Source organism: Arvicanthis niloticus, chromosome 4 (assembly GCF_011762505.2).
Source record: "Arvicanthis niloticus isolate mArvNil1 chromosome 4, mArvNil1.pat.X, whole genome shotgun sequence".
NCBI classification, from domain to species: Eukaryota; Metazoa; Chordata; class Mammalia; order Rodentia; family Muridae; genus Arvicanthis; species Arvicanthis niloticus.
In genome coordinates, this window is record NC_047661.1 from 99760065 (window position 1) to 99781274 (window position 21210).

At 45.7% G+C, this 21210-nt stretch overlaps 1 protein-coding gene across 5 annotated transcripts in view; it reads left to right on the forward strand.

The window, feature by feature from the left end:
* Abca4 (ATP binding cassette subfamily A member 4) overlaps positions 1-21210 on the forward strand; it is a 134899-nt gene that overhangs the window by 55555 nt on the left and 58134 nt on the right. For all 5 annotated transcript variants that reach the window (XM_076933199.1, XM_034500722.2, XM_076933202.1 and 2 more), the window contains 7 exons: positions 3596-3801; positions 4336-4512; positions 6221-6443; positions 10860-11081; positions 12761-12965; positions 17209-17274; positions 20940-21029. In XM_076933199.1, coding sequence (XP_076789314.1) covers positions 3596-3801; positions 4336-4512; positions 6221-6443; positions 10860-11081; positions 12761-12965; positions 17209-17274; positions 20940-21029 — 1189 coding nt within the window. The remainder of the gene's footprint in view (positions 1-3595; positions 3802-4335; positions 4513-6220; positions 6444-10859; positions 11082-12760; positions 12966-17208; positions 17275-20939; positions 21030-21210) is intronic.

Here is a 21210-nt window from a genome sequence, read left to right on the forward strand (position 1 = left end):
CTACTGCACTGAGAGAAACCCCAAAGTGAATGCTCCCTTCTAAGTCCCTACACCCCATATTGAGTGTCTTCCCAGACCTTTTCCCAGCCACACCTCCCAGGTTCTAGCAGACACTATTTTATTCTTCTACAGCTCTGACTCGATAGTCCCCTCAATGAGTGAGAAGGTGTGACATTTGTCTGTGTCTAGTTTATCTTATTTAAACACATAGCAGTTCTAAATTTAAACAGCCCGAATCTGATTAATTTATTGCTCATCTTTGTCAAACCTTTTTGTCTCCCTAAAGCAAATTTAAACATGTGTTACGTTCCCCCCCAACCCCCTCACCTCCCCCCACCCCTGTTTTGTTTTCTCTGTGTGTGGTTTGTTTTTGTTCTTGAGTAGCTTTGTTTGTTTGTTTGTTTGAGACAGCGTTTCACTCTGTATCCCTGTCTGTCCTGGAAACTCCTTTGCAGGCCTGGCTGGCCTCAAACTCACTGAAATCTACCTGCCTTTGCCTCTCAGCTTCCTGAGTGATGGCATTTAAGGCATGTGCCACCACTTCCCAGATAGTAAACATGTGTTCTGTTACCTCCTTGTAGCAGCTCAGTTCCAAAGTGTCCTTGCTCAAGCAGCAGCTGCTGAACCTGTCTCCCACAGTGTCCGTATTGCCGTTGGGTTAATTCCGACAAACTGGCTGCAGGCTGGCTTCCCCAGCTGTTTTAAGGGTCTATGCATTAGACACACAGACACACACAGAGACACACACACACAGAGAGACACACACACAACTATGAACAGAGTATAAGCTGCTTCTGCCTATAAGAGATGAAAATTCATTGGCCTGTGATGTACTAAAGTCCTTCATCTTGTTTTTGGACTGGCCAGGTTTTTTTTTTTTTTTTTTTTTTTTGTTTTTTTTTGTTTGTTTTTTTGTTTTTGTTTTTTTTTTTTTTTTTTTTTGTTTTTTTTTTGTTTTTTTTTTTTTTTGTTGTTGGTTTGGTTTGGTTTGGTTTGGTTTTTTGGTTTGTTTTTTTTTTTTTTTTTTGAGACAGGGTTTCTCTGTGTAACCCTGGCTGTCCTGGAACTCACTCTGTAGACCAGGCTGGCCTCGAACTCAGAAATCCACCTGCCTCTGCCTCCCAAGTGCTGGGATTAAAGGCGTGGGCCACCACTGCCCAGCTGGACTGGCCAGTTTTAACCCTAGCAATTAAGTCCTGTTTGCAAGACAATGATTGACTGAAGAAAATCTATTTCCTTTAGCTCTGTGACCTGAGTTTCTACTCTTGTGTTTCTTACAGAAACACCAATCCAATTTCCTTTTAACGTTACAAGCCTTTTAAGCCCTGCTTTGACCCTGTTGGTCTTTACAGGCATATGTTTCTCCTGCCCATATCAGCTTGAAAGTTCCTTCCCTTTTATCTGGAACACTGAGACGACTACATGAGTACGTCTCAGGCAGGACAACTGTAGTCAGAAAATCCAGTGAGGGTGAGTTTGTAACATCTTGGTGTTCAAATACAGCCCCCTCCAAGGAGACTGCTGTGTAATACTCTGCAGTAGGCTTCAGAAGTGAAGGGTTTACAGGGAGTGAGCTGGGTCTGCCTCCTTCTTGCCAGTACTGTTGAGCTTAGCTCTCTGGTTCTTGTGTTTCTGTTTTTTTAATTTCTCCTTTATCAAGTGAATAGGGGCTTGATACTCACACTACCGATGCCTGGTGGTTTTCAGTCCTCTGGAGCAGTGGTTCTCAGCCTTCCTAATGCTGTGACCCTCATGTTGTGGTGACACACCCCCCCAGCCATAAAATTATGTTTGTTGCTACTTCATAACTGTAATTTTGCCACTGTTATGAGTTGGGATGTAAACATCTGATATTCAGGATGTCTGATATGCAACCCCAAGAGGGTCACAACCCACATGTTGAGAACCACTGCTCTTGAGCCTAACTTTGCTGGGCGAGGATAAACAGGAGTCATTGTTCAGCCTACAGGACACTGGTAAGCACTCGGAGGAATCCATCCACGAGCCACAGAGTGCTGGATGTGCCCAGTAGGCTGTGCCTCCTAGCCCTGGTGTGCCAGGAGGACTCTGGGCCAGAGAGAGAGGAAGGCACCCTGGTTCTATAGCACAAATAGGGTTCCAGCTGACTCTCAGGCTCTCCTGGAGTTAACTGTTTTTAAAGCCTGGGTATATTCAGCAGTCTAGCCTAGTGCTTCCTGCCACTTCCCTATCATCCTCCGATCTTATTCTTCAGAACCCCACGGTGACCTTACGGTATTTTAGGGCTTGTCCCGAGTTCTCCTGGTCTTAGTCAGTCAAAATCCCAAATCCAGCAGAACAAAGGGTCCGTTTCCAACCACTCACCATGTTTCACCTGATGTGTTGCGTATTGTGACTACCTGGGGAGAGTTTTGTTAGTGTTGATTTGTTTTTTTTAACAAAATGCTAGTGCCATGGGCTTGCCTCTCAGGATTTTGAAATGAAGACTTTGCTGTCTTTTTAAAGCCAGCCAGTGCTCCAAAGCTTGAGAGACAATCGGAACCACGGCTCTATCCTTGCAGGTCCCCTAAGGTCATGGTCAACTGACCTTCATTTTCCTTCCTCTGCCTGCTCCTGGCGCTCATTGGGTCACTACAATGCCTCCCTCATCAGGTCTGAGTTTGTCTGAGGAAGAGATTGTCATCTTTTCTCCTTGTACCCGAGGAGCCCCATAGGCTCTGGCATGTTGCGTATACTCTGTAAATATTCGTCGAACAAATTAATCAAAGACAAAGCCATCTGACCTCTTGTGAGTTGCATTCTAAGACTTGTGGACACAAAACCCTCAGTGTAACATGAATACCAGTACAACATAATTACTTCATCGAGTCTATACATGTGGGTAGTCTCTCAATCCTCCATTTAAACGAAATTCTTAGTTTTGTTCTTTTATGGATTTCTCTCCCCCTCCCGCTCCCCCTCCCCCTCCCCCTCCCCCTCCTTCTACCCTACCCTCCTGCTCCCGCTCCCCTCCCCCTCCCCCTCCCCCTCCCTCTTTCTCTTCCTCTCTCTTCCAAGTGGAGAAAAAAGATATTGAGATATCTTTCTCACTATGAAGCTGTAAATGAGAATGATCTCTCAGATGAAATCATTTTGGCCTTCTGTTTCTTTGCTTTCCTCTTCCTGGTTCGTCCCTCAGCTGGAAAGCCTGTGTGTGTTTGGAGAGAGCCAGGAAGGTTCAATGCCAGGAATGTTTCTCTCTTTAAAAGTCTTTTATCCCCAGGCTTTCTGATCTTCAAAGCAGCCTGTGTCTACCATGACCCCACTCCCTCGCCTCCCCATGCTGGGGAGTGAGAGCCTTGAGTATTTGTGTCATTTTGAGGACTTGCATATTTGGACCATCCTGGACAGCTGGACAGCACCGTCTCCATTAACTCTTCAGTGATAAGAGCCTGTCATCATTTCCAGGCCCTCGCCCCAGACCTAGGCACACGAAGAAATTAATGGCAGACCCTGTAGTTAAATACATATTTGGTGTATAGGTCTTTTTGTGGGGGACCCATCCCTTGGGCAGTAGAGTTTCTTCTGCCTTTTTGTTTACAATTGAGTCTCTCTCCACCTTTGTGATTATCTGCAGTGTCTGGTCCTGGATAAGTTTGAAAGTTACGATGATGAAGTTCAGCTCATCCAACGAGCCTTGTCTCTCCTGGAAGAGAACAGGTTCTGGGCTGGAGTGGTATTCCCTGACATGTATCCCTGGACCAGCTCCCTACCTCCCCATGTAAAGTACAAGATTCGGATGGACATAGACGTGGTGGAGAAGACCAACAAGATCAAAGACAGGTGATGGTTCGGTCTCGAAGGGTTTCTCCAAAATTCACGGCGAATTGTATTTGGTAGAGAGTAGAGGCTTGTGGGTAAATGTAGCCTATGCATCAATGAAGGTAAGCTAAATGGGAGAATATATGATTTGTGCAGACCCAGGTAGATGGAAGCAACCACCTTGTGAGTCATGGCTATTGGAGTTAGCACTGTGACCCAAAGTAGAGAAACATTTAGGACATCATTTCTCAACCTGTGGGTCATGGCCCTTCCACACACAGCTGTCCTAAGATCATCAGAAAACAGATATTTACATTATGATTCATAACAGTAACAAGATTACAGTTATGAAGTAGCAACGGAAATAATTTTATGCTTGGGGGTCATCACAGCACAAAGAACTGTATTAAACAGTTGCTGCTTTAGGAAGGTTAAGAATCACTGCTTGAGGAGCATATGTCCAGGGACTGAGTTGTGGGGTAACCTGGGCTTGTGAAGTGAGTGAGTTGTCCTCTTGCACTTACATCCTTCCCCCTTCATCCTGTGCCTTCCTAGGTACTGGGATCCTGGTCCAAGGGCGGATCCTGTCGAAGATTTCCGGTACATCTGGGGAGGCTTTGCCTATCTACAGGACATGGTTGAGCAAGGAATCATAAGGAGTCAGACCCGGGCAGAGCCTCCAATTGGTGTTTACCTCCAACAGATGCCTTATCCCTGCTTTGTGGATGACTCGTGAGTCCCAGAGCTCAATCTTCCTCCCTGAGCTGAAAACCAGCAAATGGGGGTGCTCTCAGGTTTCAGAGTCTCCTGAAGGAACCCCAGTGATGAGGGCCAGATTAGGGAGAATAGGGTTCTGACTGAGGAAGATGCTGGCTCCGCACTCCAGACAGAAATAGAGGGGAAAACAAAATGATAGGGTGTTGGGGGTACAAAAGGGAAATTGGAGGTTCAAACAATAGGAGGGAGGTTGAAGGGGGGATGCCCGCTGTTTAAATTTCCACTTCGTAGTATGTTTGGTATGTGGAAGGGTTCTGGTCAGGGCGTTTTCCCAATGATTGCCAGATCAGCAGATTCAGACTGCGTGGCGAGTAGGTCTGGTACCTAGGAGCCTCAGAATAATGCAGCTCCTTCCCCAATTAACATTCCTATGACGTATGTTTGGTGAAAAGGTAGAGGAATGTGTTGAATGAGCTCTGGCCTCCCTCTCTGACCACCCCCCATCCGAACGCCTGTCCATCCTTTGGCCAGTAGCATGCTAAGCGAACAGCTGGCTGTTTTGTTGGAAATAGATTTTGGAGCGGTGGTGAAAGGGACAGAGGGAGAGAGGTGCTCACAAGGCTTATTATTATGGTAGATAGGGTCAGAAACACTCCCTGACCTCTAGTTGGCTTAGGAATTTAACTCCTCGGGTGTTGAGAACACCGGCAAAGTCACTGTTGCATGGATGTGTGTGACTGTGGGGTCAGGAAAGCAGAGACCGCAAAATGTGGAGAAAAGAGTCCAGTTGCCAGCTGGAGAGACTGTAAAATAAAGCGCAGTGCTCAACTCTGTGGGCCCACCAGGTCTCCAGCTCTGCAGAAGACTGCAGAGATAACAGTGGCTGTTCAGAATTCAGTTTTCCTTGGATAAGAGGCAGAGATGGGAAGCAGAGCAAAGGGCAAGAGCCCAGGTTCACTTTCAGGGTCAGAAGGGGAGGGGCTGGCAGGAAAATGGGTAAGTGTGGAGAACCTGTGTGAATTGGAGTCATTCAGTATGGGAGAGTCCTCTGGCGGCCAACTCCAGAAGTGCATGGTTTTTGGTTGTTTTTGGTTCCCTCCCTAGGGCCATTTTGAGTGAAACTATCCTCCCACGCTGGCATTGGGCCCTTCCTTTGACAACACCCAACAGTTTCAATAGATAATAATCCCAAGGGCTTTACCAGTGCATTATTCACAGGGAAAACCTGTAAAGCTTACCCTAATGGGATTCCATCGTGTCAAATCTGTCCTGCTTGCCGAGAACCTATCCCAGGATCTACTCCACTTATGAATGGCTGTTGGAATCAGTGGCTATTGCACTGTTGCCTTGTTCAGATCACAATCTATATCATCAGGTCTACAGTCTTTTCCACAAGCCTTTATGGGAAAGATCTATATTATATGACAAAGATGGTGTGGTTTTATTTCTACACTTTACTTATAGAGCATTCATCCACATGGGCTGTCTGGAACGGCACCATCTTACATTAAAGAAAGACGTGGCAAATCACTATCTTGCTGTAAAGAAAGTCATGGCAAATGTGAAAGGTATTTAAGAGAGTTCAACCTAGGGAAGGTCCAATGATTTATTTTCCCCGCTTTCCTTTCCTCCGGACTTTATTCTCAACTCTCCATTCAATAAACACTTTCATCATCTCTACCAGGTACAGACATCTTTGTTCTGCTTTCTCCTCTCCCTTTAGCTTCATGATCATCCTGAATCGCTGTTTCCCCATCTTCATGGTGCTGGCGTGGATCTACTCAGTCTCCATGACTGTTAAGGACATTGTCTTGGAAAAGGAACTGAGGCTGAAGGAGACCTTGAAAAACCAAGGTGTCTCTAATGCTGTGATTTGGTGTACCTGGTTCCTGGACAGCTTCTCCATCATGTCAGTGAGCATCTTCCTCCTGACGCTGTTCATCATGGTAAGCCAGGTGGAGAAGACCCTCACATTTTTTAAAGATGGTTTCATTGTTTCTGCTCTCCTCCTGTTGATGACATGCACTTGGGCTAGTTAAGTGAGCACTAAAGACAGCAAGATGGGTAATTCCCTGCCTTTCAAACAAGGCAGAACCCTTAGAGAGCCAGCACCCTCAATTCCCTGCCCACCTCCCAAAAGGAGCCATTGTATTGTTTGATATCTTCCCATCTCCTTCTTCTTGCCTAAGGGACTCACTCACTGTCTATGTAGGTTTTCCAGTTCATTTCACGACCTCGTGGAGGCTGCTATTAGCAAAGCCCAATTTAGAACTGTTGTGTGCTCAAAGGTTGCCTCTTCTTTCAAAGACAGATATGAGTTTAAAAAGAGTGTTTCCTAGAATTATCATTCCAATATCTGGCTACAGTTAGGCTGTGGCAAACACTATTAGTGGTATGAGGGGAGGAGATCTGGACAGTTAATCTGTCAATCATCCTCATGGTCAGGCCATTCATTTCACCAAGAAACATGCTTCTGCCTGCAGAGATCTCCAGTGTCAGTGTTCCTCTAGGTTCCGCCCAACAGTTACCTAGTATAAAAGGTCTCTCTATCCCCTCCATTTTCTTCCTCTCTCCCCACGAGTTCCTGGCTGGCCTCTCCCCTTCTTTCTCTCTCCTCTCTTTCTGTCCTCTGTCCCCTTACTTTCTCTGTCTCTACTCTCTTCCCCAGAACCCTTCCCCACATCCCAAATAAACTTTCTTTTATACTAGACTTGTCAAATTACTGATGGGGGGGTCAGTGCTCAGCATGGGTCCGCTAATATATAATATTGTATACTAATCTAATGCTGCCGCTGTATAAAACATATCCAAGGACTCTGTTTTAAAGAATGGAATTTGGAGCCTGTCTTTTCTCAGTGATAGCGAGTTGGGTTTTTGTTTCTTTGTTTGTTTTGCTTTGCTTTGTTTTGTTGAGCTGAAAATAGAACATTGTTTTACAGTACACTGCTACTGAATATATTTTATATTTTTAGCTCCTTCATAGAAGCATATGCTTTGGACTTGTTGGAATATGAGTACACTCACTTTGTAATTGTTGATGTTTTATCGGATGGAAGTTGGTTTCTGTTATAGACCCAGTAAGCTTGTTCAATTTCATCACTATCATTATATGTATGCAGATGTGCAGAGGGCCATAGACTGGATGAGTGTCTTCCACTCCATGTTGGATCATGGCTACCTGACCTAAGAATGCCCCTCATATATGCTGTCCAACTAACACATATCCGTTTAATCTAAATCCCTTGTTTTCTAGTAAAATGTCTTTAACCTAGTGCATTCTATCTTTGCTGTGATACTGTGACCCAGTGGGCTGTGCTGTCAATCAAAACCCATCTTAGAGTGCCTTTAGAACCAATGCTGAGGTGGAGGCCATTCTATTCAAACAACCTCGCCCCACCCAGCCTGGCTTGATGCTTACAAAGAATACCAGAGCTCCACAGAGGGGAAAGGAGCAGCCCCGCCCCCTTCTTATCCACCAGAGGCCCTCTGCTCTGCCCCACACCTCTTTTGCCAGTAGGTGATTTGTGTCTTTAGAATTAAAAGAGTCCATGAGTAAACATCTGGCTGAATGGCTGACTTCTTACTGATAAGGGACACAGAGACCAGCCTGACTGAAGAACGGGGGTTTTAGGACTTCAAAGCTCTTGGGACGTGAGGTAGAGAGTGTTCACCAAGAGCTTCTAGCTCAAAGACGCTTCTCCTGTGGGAACCAGAATGCTGTTCCAATAATGACGGAAACGGAGCTTTCCACACCAAAATAAGGTTTTCCTCTAAATGACTCCCCGCTTCTTTTTTTGCGTGTCCCTTCCTCCGCAGCTCTGCTGTGCAGGAAAGAAGCTGGGAGCAAAGACAATGGGAAGGTTCCATTGTTATTCAGTCCACAAGGAGCAGAAAGGAAAGCGGCTAGAGGAGGAAACTGGGAGATGGAGCCCGTGAGGCTGGCTGAGTGACTGGCATTCACCAAAGCCCGCGGTCGAGATGTTTGCAGGACTTCGCTCTGGGCTCGGATAGAAGGTTGAATTCATTCTACAGAGAGCAGTAAAAATTCTCCAGTCCAGCTGTGACCTTTTTTCAGATTTCCTCAGACCTAGGTTCTACTTAAGTGGGGCTCCCTTCCATTCCTCCCTTCCGCATATTTCCTCTTATCTGGTTTTCAGTCAGTTCCCTCAGTGCCCAGCAGGCACAAGAGCATGAAGGAGAAATGGTGGCTGCAGCAGATAAGAAGCACATTAGTTCCACTCAGCTCTCACAGGCTCAAGACAGATGTCGCTGACTGGTCTTTCTTCTCTATTGAGAAGAAAGCAGTGATTCAGGGAAATCCTTACTCATAGATCAGAACCCATTCATGAGATGAGGCAGTTCCCAAAGATGGAGGAACAAGAAGGAAAATGCAGGAAGGAGAGCATGAGGCCTTTTGGTCTCAGGAATGCTCTGCTGTGTGACTTATCTATGGTCCCCATTACACCACAATTCAACTATGTCCCACTGAACTATGGGAGGTGGCCTAGTGAGAATTGACTCTGCTCTGAAGGCTGAGAAATCCTCTCAGAATTCTTGTTCCTTTGTGTTCCCAAGAAAAGAATGGTAAGATCTGAGTGTATTTGGGAATGCAGAATTTGGATGGACCTATCTATAGGGGCTTGTACTAAAGGGGGAACCAGAAGGCCTAATACAGTTGAACATCTCAGTCTGCCCTACAATGTAATTGGGCTTGTTCAGAAAAAGTCGCTAGTTTGTTCCTATTTTCTATATAGACAATGGGAAAGATGTTGAATCCTGTACATAGGGTTTTTCGTTTGTTTGTTGGTTGGTTGGTTGGTTTCTCTGTGTAGCCCTGGCTGTCCTGGAACTCACTCTGTAGACCGGGCTGACCTAGAACTCAGAAACCTGCCTCCTCTGCCTCCCAAGTGCTGGGATTAAAGGCGGTCGACACCACCGCCCGGCTCTGTACATAGGTTCTATGAAAAGCATTCATGATGGGGATGACCAATCCACTTCCAAAGGATCTGGATCCATTACTAATGCCTCCACCTGTGTGAGTGACAAACCTCAGAAAGCTAATGATCAGTCAGGAGGCAGAGCCCCAGGCCAAGGGTCAGACTTGTTTTGAGTAGATCGCTTCTTTATTGTTGCAGGGTATTGGAAGACCTAACACTCAGGTCTTCCCCCTTGCCAGAACACTATCTCCTTCCCACTGTGAACTTGCTGAGTTGGTCCATAATTACTGCCTAAAGACAAACTTGGTCACATTAAGATATTTTTATTTTTTAAATATTTTTATTCTTTGAAAGTTGAATACATGTCTACAAAGTATATTGATAATATCCATCTACTCTCAACCACCCTCAGCCCTCCTTAGGGTCACCCCATTCCATGTCCCTCCCCCAGCTTCATGTTTCTTCTCTGCCCCCCCCATTCCACTTAGTGATACCCGAGTGCACACGGATGTATAAATATCCCCTGTTGCGTGAACAAGGATAGTCAGAGACTCTCTTTCCCTCAGTAGCAGTCAACGGCTAATTGCTCTTCTGATGGGGTGGAGCCCCTGAGCTCCTTCCTTCCCTTCAGTGCTGGTATGTTAACTGGCTCAGTCTTGTGCAGGTGACCCCGGCTGCTGTGAGTTAATATGTACCACAACCATGTCACATCCAGCCATCAGCACTTCACACTTCTCCCTGCCAGCTCTTCCGTTCCTCACACCCTGTCAGCCATGAAGTTCCCTGAGCCTTGGCTGGTGGGAGGCTGAAAGAGATGACCCGCCGGTTCTCAGCGTTATTCAGACTCGGCACTCTGGCCAGTTATGTGTCTCTGCAGCAACCACTATCCACAGCAAAGGAAGCTTGTCAGACCAAAGTTGAGGGTAACACACATCTGTGGGTACAGACATAAATATTTAGAACAGCGTTTGATAAAATGATCTCTTACCAAAATGATAGTAGCGTCTCACCACTGGGCCCATTATCAGGGCTTCCCTAAGGGACTGGGGAAACACAACAATGAAAATCTCGATTGGTTAAAGTCCCCACTTAGAGGCCAGAAGGCAATCGATGACTGGGTTGAGTTACCCGGGCAGTTGGGGTTTGGTTTATTGGTTTAGGAGCCCAGAACACTGGAGCTGGCTCAGCCTAATGGTTTCCCAGTTAAAATTTTTGGAAATGAAATGTTAGTGCTGACAAATGGGCCTGGGTAAGACAAAAAAGTCAGTGCTTTGGGGTGTTCATGTGGAAATTCAAGGACTAGCAAGCGGTGGGTAGGAGCCCCTTCTAGGGCTTCAGATGGCTCTGGCATCAGGGCACACCAGAAGGCATCCTGAGTGGAACCCTGCGTCTGGAATCGCTGATACGTGTTCTCTTTGGTTTCAGCATGGAAGAATCCTCCATTACAGCGACCCCTTCATTCTCTTCCTGTTCCTATTGGCCTTTGCCACCGCGACCATCATGCAGTGCTTTTTGCTCAGTACTTTCTTTTCCAAGGCCAGCCTTGCAGCCGCCTGCAGCGGGGTCATCTACTTCACCCTCTACCTACCACACATTCTGTGCTTTGCCTGGCAGGACCGGATGACAGCCGACCTGAAGACGACTGTGGTGAGGACCCTAGATGGTGATATAGATTTCCTCTGAGTTTGTAGCTTCTTGGCCTGCTCTCCAAGTTGCTCCTCTTTGCCTGTTGACTCTTTGAGAGGCTAGTACACAGCCCAAAGGTTTGGGAGCCAGAGAGAGAGCAGCCTTCACCCCAAGCAATGTAGCAGCTGCACCTTCCTACACCTGCTTGACTAGTGTGCCCCCAGGAAACTGTGGGGAATCCAGTCAGCTCCTGGCTTCCTTTGTTTGTACGTGAGAGGGGAACCAGGTGGCCCCTTTTCTTCACCCTTCTTTTCTTCCTGTTTGGGAAGCATCAGATGAGAGGAAGCTTGCCCCCTTACTGTCTGTCTGCTCAGAAAGATGTTTGCAATAATTAAACTCGTTATTCCAAAGGGAATTGGATCATCTCGGTGTCTTTCCTGTACTCTAGCAGTGTATGCAAAAAGGCTGCAGAAATGAGCCCCGCCCCGCCCCCACCCCACCCCCACCATTAGACTTCGAGAGAAGATTCTCGGAGCTGACTTCTGATGGCTTGAGAGACCTCTTAGTTCAGAGTTCCCAAATGAATATAGGTCTTTTCTCTAATTGTTTCCAAGTGAGCCATTTCCACCCTCTCATTAGCCAGGGCTAGTCAGCCTCAGGCCTGAAGGGTGCAGTTTTCTGCCCCCCAGAATCTCCCAGTCTAGGTGTTACATCAGTAAAGACTACTGCCTGCCTCTCTGCTAGAAGAACCTGTTCTCAGGACTCCCAACTCTGGGGCATCTGCCTCTTATTTCTCATGTTAAATAAGAAGTTAATTACCACTATTTATAGCGCTCAGTTTTCTAAGGCAATCACAATGGATAATAATAAGAAACTCCTGTGACTCAGGCTGTGGGCAGAGCTGGGCAATTTTGGTAATCGTGGGGTTGTTACATGGAACTGGGAAGCCACAGCTAGCTTCTCGGACCTACCAGGAAGCTTCAGGTCTGGCAAGCACAGATAAGAGCTGGGTTGAGTTAATTTTAAGTGTGTGTGTGTGTGTACATACAGCAAGAGGGTTTTTTTTTCCCCCCCTTTGGCTGAGAGATAGTCTGAACTCTATCCAGGGTCTTCCAAATTACAGAGAACCTCTCATCAAAGGCAAGTATGCTCTGAGGAGTCAGGGGCCACCCATGACGACTTGGCAAGGGCACTTCCTCGGCAGCTTTCTTTCTGCATCATTTCTAGCCACTGAATTAGTTTCTGCACAGAGAACCTAAGAGGAGGCCTAGAGCCCTCGCTGGCCATAGGAAAATGATGACTTTGAGCCCCCTTCCTTTGAGAGTCTCTCAGAACAGCTCAATCTGGTATCTTCATTCTGCCCACAACTGTGTGGTCTTCTGAAAGTGGAAGGGAGAGGGGAAGGCAGAGAAAGAGCCAGAGGAGCTTCCTTCCTTTGGAGTCCTGTATTATGTCGCTTCTCTATCTTCTCATTACTGCTTCATTTTACTCCACTGAGTAGGTGAGAGGTGTCTCAGGAGGTGTCAGGTAGGAGTTTTTGAGGTCTGCCAAACATTTCCAGAATTCTCATCCCATGAGAAGAGCACTTTAAGCCCTCCCTGAGTGGCCTTGCAGTCAGACACAACACTTTGGCCCTCGTCCCTTCCCTGCCTTGTGGACATCTGGGCCCCCATTTGCCTTATTGTCTCTGCTCATTGCAGAGCCTGATTTCTCCAGTGGCGTTTGGGTTTGGCACAGAGTACCTGGTCCGCTTTGAAGAGCAAGGCCTGGGGCTGCAGTGGAACAACATTGGGAAGAGTCCCTTGGAAGGGGATGAGTTCAGTTTCCTGTTGTCCATGAAGATGATGCTTCTCGATGCTGCTCTGTACGGCTTGCTTGCTTGGTATCTTGACCAGGTTTTTCCAGGTAAGCAAAGCAAAGTAAAGCTGCTTTATCTCCTCAAGGAGATAAAGGTCAAGGAAACTGGATTCTTCAGATACAGAGGTCTAGCCCAACCGTTTAGCTTAAACTCGGTCCCCTCTAGGTTATTTGAATATGAACTCTCAGAACCAACATTAGAATTTACATCTAGAAGTGAAAGATCCACCAACAAATTATTGTCTCCACTTTAGAAACAGGTCTAGCATTGCACCTGGGGAGATGGCTCAGTAGGTAAAAGTACTTACTGTGTAAGTATGAGGACCTGGGTTCGAGTCCCCAGAACCCACATAAAAGCTGAGCATGTCTGCAAGAGGCTGTGGAAATGGAGACAAGTGGGTCCCATGAACTCTTTAGTCAGCCAGTCTGGGCCGAACAGCTTCCTGTTCAGTAGATGAACCTGCCTCAATGGATCAGGTGGGAGGTAACAGAGGGAGACAGTCCATTTAGTCTCTGCGTGCATGCTGATGAGTACGTGTACCCCCACACATGTGTGAACATGTGTACATGCACAAGAGTACATGCACACACATCTTACACAGAGAGACAGACAGAAGGGGGAGGGAGAGGGAAGGAGAGGGAGTGAGAGGAAGAAGAAAGAGGAAGAAGAAGAGGAAGAGAAGGAGAGAGAGGAAGAGAAGGAGAGAGAGAGCGAGCGAGAGAGAGAGAGAGAGAGAGAGAGAGAGAGAGAGGGATTGGGAAACAAGTCTGAAATCTGCTTCCTTGTCACCCCTGGTCCACTTTCCATTCCAAGCTTCCCAGTGCAGCTGTGTTCCCCTCACTGTACGCAGATGGAGCCTGTTGCAATCTAGACCAGATGGTATCAACACCTCTGGTCAAATCCCTTCCTGGTCCTTTCCCCTCATTCAGAGTAAAACTCAGAGTCCCAGCCCAGGCCTGCTAAAGCTTTATTATCTGTTTTCTCCTATCATCTGCATCTCCTGACACCTCCTAACCCACCCACCCCCCCCCCCCCCGTCTCTGCTCTAGCCACTGTGGCCTCCCCACTCGCAGCCAACACACTGAGCTCACTTCTCTTCACAACCTCCATGCCTGTTTTCACCAGCAGTGTCTTTTTCCCCAGGCTATCCCTCCTATCTGCAGGGTCCCTTTGGCACTTTGCTCAGGTCTCTGTTCAAATGTCACCTTATCTCGGTGATCTTTCTGGACTGAGGATTGCTAAATCTTTATTATTGTATGGCCAGTATTCCCTCCGTGGTCCTGACTCTTTAGCCTACTTTTTAAAAGCACTCATCACCACCTGGCATGACGTAACCTTACATATTTATTTATTGACTTGCTGTTCTTCCTAGGATATGAGTCCTGGAGAGCATGGACATGGTCTGTCTATTTCACTGTGACAGCCTGGAAGCCCTGGCTAGTGCTTAGCATTTGTGGACATTATGTAATTAACCTGAAGCATAGAAAAATCAGCTACTGGATCAAAATCAGCTATTTGCAAAGTTTTGTATTCACTTTGCAGAAACTTAGATTTTTTTTTCCTTCAAATTAGCATTTTTTAAAAAAAAAAAATAGCTAGACAAGGCCAGTCTTCACCTGAATGGCCTCTATGTCAACCAGGAGTCTTCATTGTACACTGACATCTGGGTCTAGCTCTCGGCGCTGTGGCCAAAAGCAGACAGAGAAGAGTGAGGCTGGGCATGGTCCCTGGGAGGAACAAGCTGATGGTTCTTAGAAATAAGCAGATGGGACCAGCTGGGGCAGACTTGGGACCTCAAGTGCAGCCTGGGTTATACAGTGAGATCTTGTCACAAACAGAACAGGATCAAACAGCAACAAAGGTGTAAGAACCCTGAATGAGAAAAGGTGGCTAGGTGAGGTCCAGAAGCTTGGGTCTGTGTTCCCCCTGAAGGACGATGGGTATTCTAGAGTTGTCATAACAAGGACCCTGGATAGCGTGGCTTAAAATAATAGAGTTTTGGGCAGGAGAGATGGTTCAGTGTTTAAGAGCACTGACTGCTCTTCCAGAGGTCCTGAGTTCAACTCCCAGCAACCACATGGTGGTTCACAACCATCTGTAATGGGATCTGATGCCTTCTTCTGGCGTGTCTGAAGACAGAGACAGTGTACTCACATACATAAAATAAATAAATAATCCCCTTTAAAAAAGTAATAGAGCTTTTGTTATCTCATTGTCCAAAAGCTAGAAATCAACAGTGAAGCCATTGGGGAGGCCATGTTCCCCATAAAACCAGGCTTCTGGAGGGTTTTGACCTGGCTTTCCTTGGCTTGTAGGCATGTGACTCTGATCCTCCATGTTCTCGTGCCATCTTCCCTGTGTGCTGATCTTCATGTGGCTATCATCTTACCAAGACTCTATGTGGCATTAGATTAGGGCCATCCTCCTCCAGCATGGCTCTACCTAACTTTACTGAGCACATCTGCCTTCTAAACAAGGCCACATTTTGACATACAAGGTTGGGATGCTGGTGTCTTTTTTCTTTTTTCTTTTTTTTTCTTCTTAGTTCTTGGACACCAAATGTGTGTTTTCTTAAGCACAATAAAATTGTCTTTTACCCACCATTGAATTCCATTCTGAGAGTATCCAGAATTAGGGTCAGCCTGTTGGGTTTTTTGGTTTCATCTCCCTGTGTCCCTGGAAAGAGATCTGATAAACAAAAACTGGTTGTGTTGAAATAGGATGTTGTACGTTAGTTTAGCCAAGCTAAAGCTTTCATTTCATCAACAAGTGTGTACTAAGTAGCCCCTATATATGACCAAGTTCTGGGGACAGGGTGTTTAGAAAAGATAGATCCAGGGTTGCAGATGTAGGTCAGTGTTGGAGCATTTGGTTAGCATGCACAAGGTCCTGGGAGTAGGCAGAGAAGGTCCATGTGGGCTGGGGACATTTGTCATCCAAGCACTTCCATGAGGGAGTCAAGAGAATGGGAACAGCAGCATAAATAGGGAGATGGTAGACTGTCTTAAACAAAGTCTAAAAGAAGAACGGACGACTTAAGTCATCCTCTGACTGCCATGTGAGCCTATGCCAGCACGTGCACACACACCAAATAAATAAATACGTAAACGAACAAACTTTAAGGAAAGCAAAACATTCAGGCTTGCCCTTGAGTCACAGTCTAGCAGTGACAAAAGCCATGACACATGACTCTTTTAACAGCATTGAGGGCTAAAGAGATGACTCAGCAGTAGAGAGTCTTGCTGTTCTTCCAGAGGACCCAAATCCAGTTCTGAGGACCGATGTCAGCTGGTTCAAAACAACAGTCTACAACTCCAGCTCCACGAGATCTGACTCTTCAGGCCTCAGCACCTACACTCACACACATACACTTACATGTAGGTATACACACCCACACACAATTTAAAAACTGATAAGCATATAGGGGAAAAAATAAGTAATGTCCACATTTTTATTTTAAAAAATCAACATTTTTCCAGGCGGTGGTGGGACACACCTTTAATCCCAGCACTTGGGAGGCAGAGGCAGGTGGATTTCTGAGTTCGAGGCCAGCCTGGGCTACAGAGTGAGTTCCAGGACAGCCAGGGCTGCTACACAGAGAAACCCTGTCTCAAAAAACTTAAAAAAAAAAAAAAAAAAAAAAAAAAAAATCAACATTTTAAAGGAGGAAAAAAGTGGCAAAAGACTAGGAGCCTTTTTCCTTAAAATACAGCTGAGTCCAGTGCAATAGGGTGGGGGAGTTAGGAGTGCTGATATTATCACCAGATCGCCTGGGCTAGAATTCTTGTGTTTACCTTTAATTAGCTGTGTATGGGGCAAATGGCTCAAAGTTAGTACATTCAGTTTCAGCATCCTGCAGACTAATATTAATGCCCAATTCCTAGGGTCGATTTCAGAAATCAATAATGTAATACACAGGAAATATACAATATGCCTGTTATATAAGTAGAGTCCTGCAAATATTTGTGATCAGCAACAACTATTGTTTTCTGGGAACTGCTAAAAGAAATGACATGATTCAATTCTTCAAAAACATTTATTTCTTGGAAAACTGATGTCAACCAATATCATCATGGTTACTGTTGCTGGTAACACCCCAAAAAACCCATGGTATTTTGATTAAAATACTATTGAAAGGAGCGGTCTGTCTGAAGGCTGTGGGTAACCACGTACTGACTTGTGACTCTGAATACCTGTAACTAGAATTTGAGATTTAGTTGGGTGTTTGTGGGGCTTGTGTGATGTGGGGGGATGGGGCTCACTCTTTTCTCTTTGTTTTCCTGTTTTCAGGAGACTATGGAACCCCACTTCCCTGGTACTTCCTTCTACAGGAGTCTTATTGGCTTGGAGGTGAAGGTAAGTTTGTTTGTTTGTTTGTTTTGTTTTAATTAAAACAGTTGGGCAGTGGTGGTGATACACACCTTTAATACTAACACCTGAGATACAGAGGCAGGAGGGTCTCTGTGAGTTCAAGACCAGTCTGGTCTATAGAGCGAGTTCCAGAACAGCCAAGGCTAAACAGAGAAATCCTGAGCTGAAATAGCAGCTGAGAGCACCAACTGCTCTTTCAGGAGTCCTGAGTTCAATTCCCAGCAGCCACATGGTAACCCACAACCATCTGTAATGGGATCTGATGTCCTCTTCTGGTGTGTCTGAAGACAGCAACAGTGTACTTATATAAAACCAATAAATAAATCTTAAAAAAAAAAACAAACCCAACAAATCAAATAAAACAAAGCAAAAGTAAGAACAACAGAAACCCTTCAGGACTGAAACTACTTCTAGGGTATGTATAAGATGTGTGGCCCTTTGTCAAGGTGTCAAGGTGACCCTTGGACAAGGGCATGATTCCTGCTTGTCAGCTGCCTGCCATGGGTGCAGGATGTCACAGTGTCACAGTGTCCACAAGCTTACCTTTGATGAGTCCCAGAGCCAGAGTGAAAGGCGGAAAATTGACAGTTGGTCCTAGGGGATTAGATGCCTGTTGAAAAGGGCGCACCATTTCGTAAGTAATGCCTTTTCCCAAAGTTTGTTGTTGTTGTTTTGTTTTGTTTTTTGAGGCAGGGTTTCTCTGTGTAGTCCTGGCTGTCCTGAAACTCACTCTGTAGACCAGGCTGGCCTCGAACTCAGAAATCCACCTGCCTCTGCCTCCCAAGTGCTGGGATTAAAGGCGTGCGCCACCACTGCTCCTTTTTCCAAAGTTTAAAGCAGAGATCTAGGAATCATGAAGGGAGCTTTGCCTTCAGCTTTTGCTGCCTTCTTCCTCTCTGCCATTATGATCCACTCTCTGTAATTCACTGTCTGAAGACGAGGCTGAGGCTGCACTGTTGATCTCCAAGGCTTTCTTATGGTTGAAGAAGGCAAGAGGGACACTGACTGACAATGCCTCCTAAATACAATTTATCCTCCTTCCTAAACAAAACAGGGGGCCTAGAGATTTCTAGAAGTCAGAAGGAAAACCTCATATCATAGTCTTGGAGTTCTGAGAAGGCAGAGAAACTCTGGGCCAGTGGTTCTCAACCTTCTCAGTGCTGCATCCCTTAACATAGTTCCTTGTGCTATGGTGACCCCCAACCGTAAAACGATTTTTGTTGCAACTTCATAACTGTGATTTTTGTTACTGATTTGAATTGTAATTTAATATTTTTGGAGATAGAGAGTTGCCCAAGGGGTCTGGATTCACAGGTTGAGAACCACTTCTCTAGCGCTACAAGCTACAGTCTCTCCTAGAACTGAAGGTTCCAAGAAAAAAAGCACTGCTTTCCTGTGTTAGAGTTCACCCTTCACCTGTCCACGCTTCACTGTGAATTACTGGGCCTGGGACACAATTTAGCCTTTAAGCCCTAACAAAGGTATTTAGTTTTTCTTTAACTTTAAATACCAGGTTAAGGTATCTAACCTGGAGCCTTTAAAAAGCTTGTATAAATTTTTGTTTCATTGGTATTTTGAGGGTCTCCCCAACCCCAAGTATTTTTCTTTATATATCTTTTTAATAGTTCACAAAACAGTATTTTGACAGGCCGGTATTTTCCCATTCTATTGTTTTGTGCATCGTGTTTATCTACAAACTTTTAAATGTCCACTATAATAAAATCATCAATCCATCTCAAATAGGTATATTTAACATCCCTGGAATGTCACTAATGTTGGTGAACACAGGGGCTCATGCTCTCCCCCAACCACCACCCTACTATCCTAAGAGATTACTCTGCTATTCAAGAAAAAAAAATCTTGAGAAATATGTTTCTTGAAAATAAGACACATACACTCTCACTGACAGAAGTGAAATACTTTTCACCTGTTTCCTAGGCTAGAATAAATATAATCCCTCATACTGCCTAAGATCAGAGAGCAGCTGAGTCACTCCCTACCCGCCCCCCCCCCCCCCTTTTCATAGTTGAAGAAATGGAGAGTCAGAGACATCAATTTCCTATTGAAATCCCACTGGACACTGGGGCAAAAGCTAGAACAGGCGAGGACGTTCCATGAGGAGAATGACACTCCAGGGATTATTTAAAAAGATTTTGTCCTTGCTGTTTTATTACACGTGAGGGCACTTGATAGCGGGCAGTGTGATAGCTGGCGTGTGGACCTCAGGAATTGTGGAGAATAAAGTCAAACCCGCTTCAGGAAATGGAGACCACTAAACCTCAGCCTGCTGCTCTCTCACATCCTGCAAATCTAGAGGTCCTGGCAGACACTGAGAATACTCCCAGGTGTTTGCCAGTACTTGAAGCAGAGCCCTAAGGGCTTGGTGCTAGTGGCTTCCTTTTCTTCCTGCTTCCTTTCTGGCTGGGTCGCCTTTCTGCCTTTTCCTTTTCCAGGATGTCCTTGACCCCCCCTTAGACCAAATCCCATTAAAAAAATAATAATAAAATAAAAGTTGCTGGGCAGTGGTGGCCTTTAATCCCAGCACTTGGGAGGCAGAGGCAGGCAGATTTCTGAGTTCAAGGCCAGCTTTGTCTACAGAGTGAGTTCCAGGACAGCCAGGGCTGTACAGAGAAACCCTGTCTCGAAAAACAAACAAGCAAACAAACAAACAAAAAGAAGTTGTGGTATATGTGTGTGTGTGTGTCAGAAAGAGAGAGAGAGAGAGAGAGAGAGAGAGAGAGAGAGAGAGAGAGAGAGAGAGAGACTGAGACTCCACCCTGATATTACCCTAACACTTCTGAATGCCCAAATAGGTGGCCTTTTAAAGGGAACTGTTTCTCAAACTCAGATTTAAGCTAGCTACCCACCATAGCACTATAGATGGATTTTTGCTTAAAGTTCACATGACTGACATGTTTTAGTTGGAGCAAAAAGGACCAGGTCATAGGCTAAAGAAAACGAACATATTCCAAATTTAATCCTGAGGTGGATTTTTTGATTTGTAAGATTTTTTTTTTTTTTTTTTTTTTTTTTAATCTAAGGAGAACAACATTTAAGACAGGGTTTCTCTGTGTAGCCCTGGCTGTCCTGGAACTTGCTTTGTAGACCAGGCTGGCCTTGAACTCAGAGATCTGCCTGCCTCTGCCTCCCAAGTGCTGGGGTTAAAGGTGTGCACCACCACTGAAGCCCAGCTTGTTTATCTTTTTGTTTTTATTACAATTTCTGACATGGGGATTCTGCCACATTAAAAGGACTTGGTGAGAGCTGCGAGTGTGGCTTGGTGGTAGAATGCTTGTCTACCAAGCAGGGAGTTCTGAGTTTGATTCCCAGCTCCTCCAAAAAAAACAAAAACAAAAACAAAAAAAAACAAAAACAAAAACCAGAGTAAATCAAAACTCTCCAGCTTCAAGGCGCCCATTTAAAAAGTCCCCCTGGGCTCTGTGAAAATGGCACAATCAGATTTGAGTACCTCACAGCCTGGCAGTAGGTCAGAGCTGGAGGCCATGCAGGAGACTGGTCTCAAAGCAACGATGGCTCCACCTCCTGAGGGAGCTGTCCCACCTTGTGGTGGGAAAGAAGTCTGTTCCCTTTACCCCTCCTCTTCTTTCCTGTCTCTCCTGAAGAGTAACATTGGCGTCTGGTTGGTTCAGGTTGTTCTACCAGAGAAGAAAGGGCTCTGGAAAAGACTGAACCCTTAACAGAGGAAATAGAGGATCCGGAGCACCCAGAAGGGATGAATGGTAAACACCCTCCCCCCACACACGCCCCAAAAAGAGCAGACCAGAACCAAGGTAAACAGCCTCAGCAGTGCCAGAGCCAAACTAGTCAGCTAGTCAGCTAGAAAGCTGACTCCCTCTCTTGACTGGTGTTGAACTGATGTCCAGCTGCACAAGAGGGGAATGAATGGTCCAAGCCAGACAT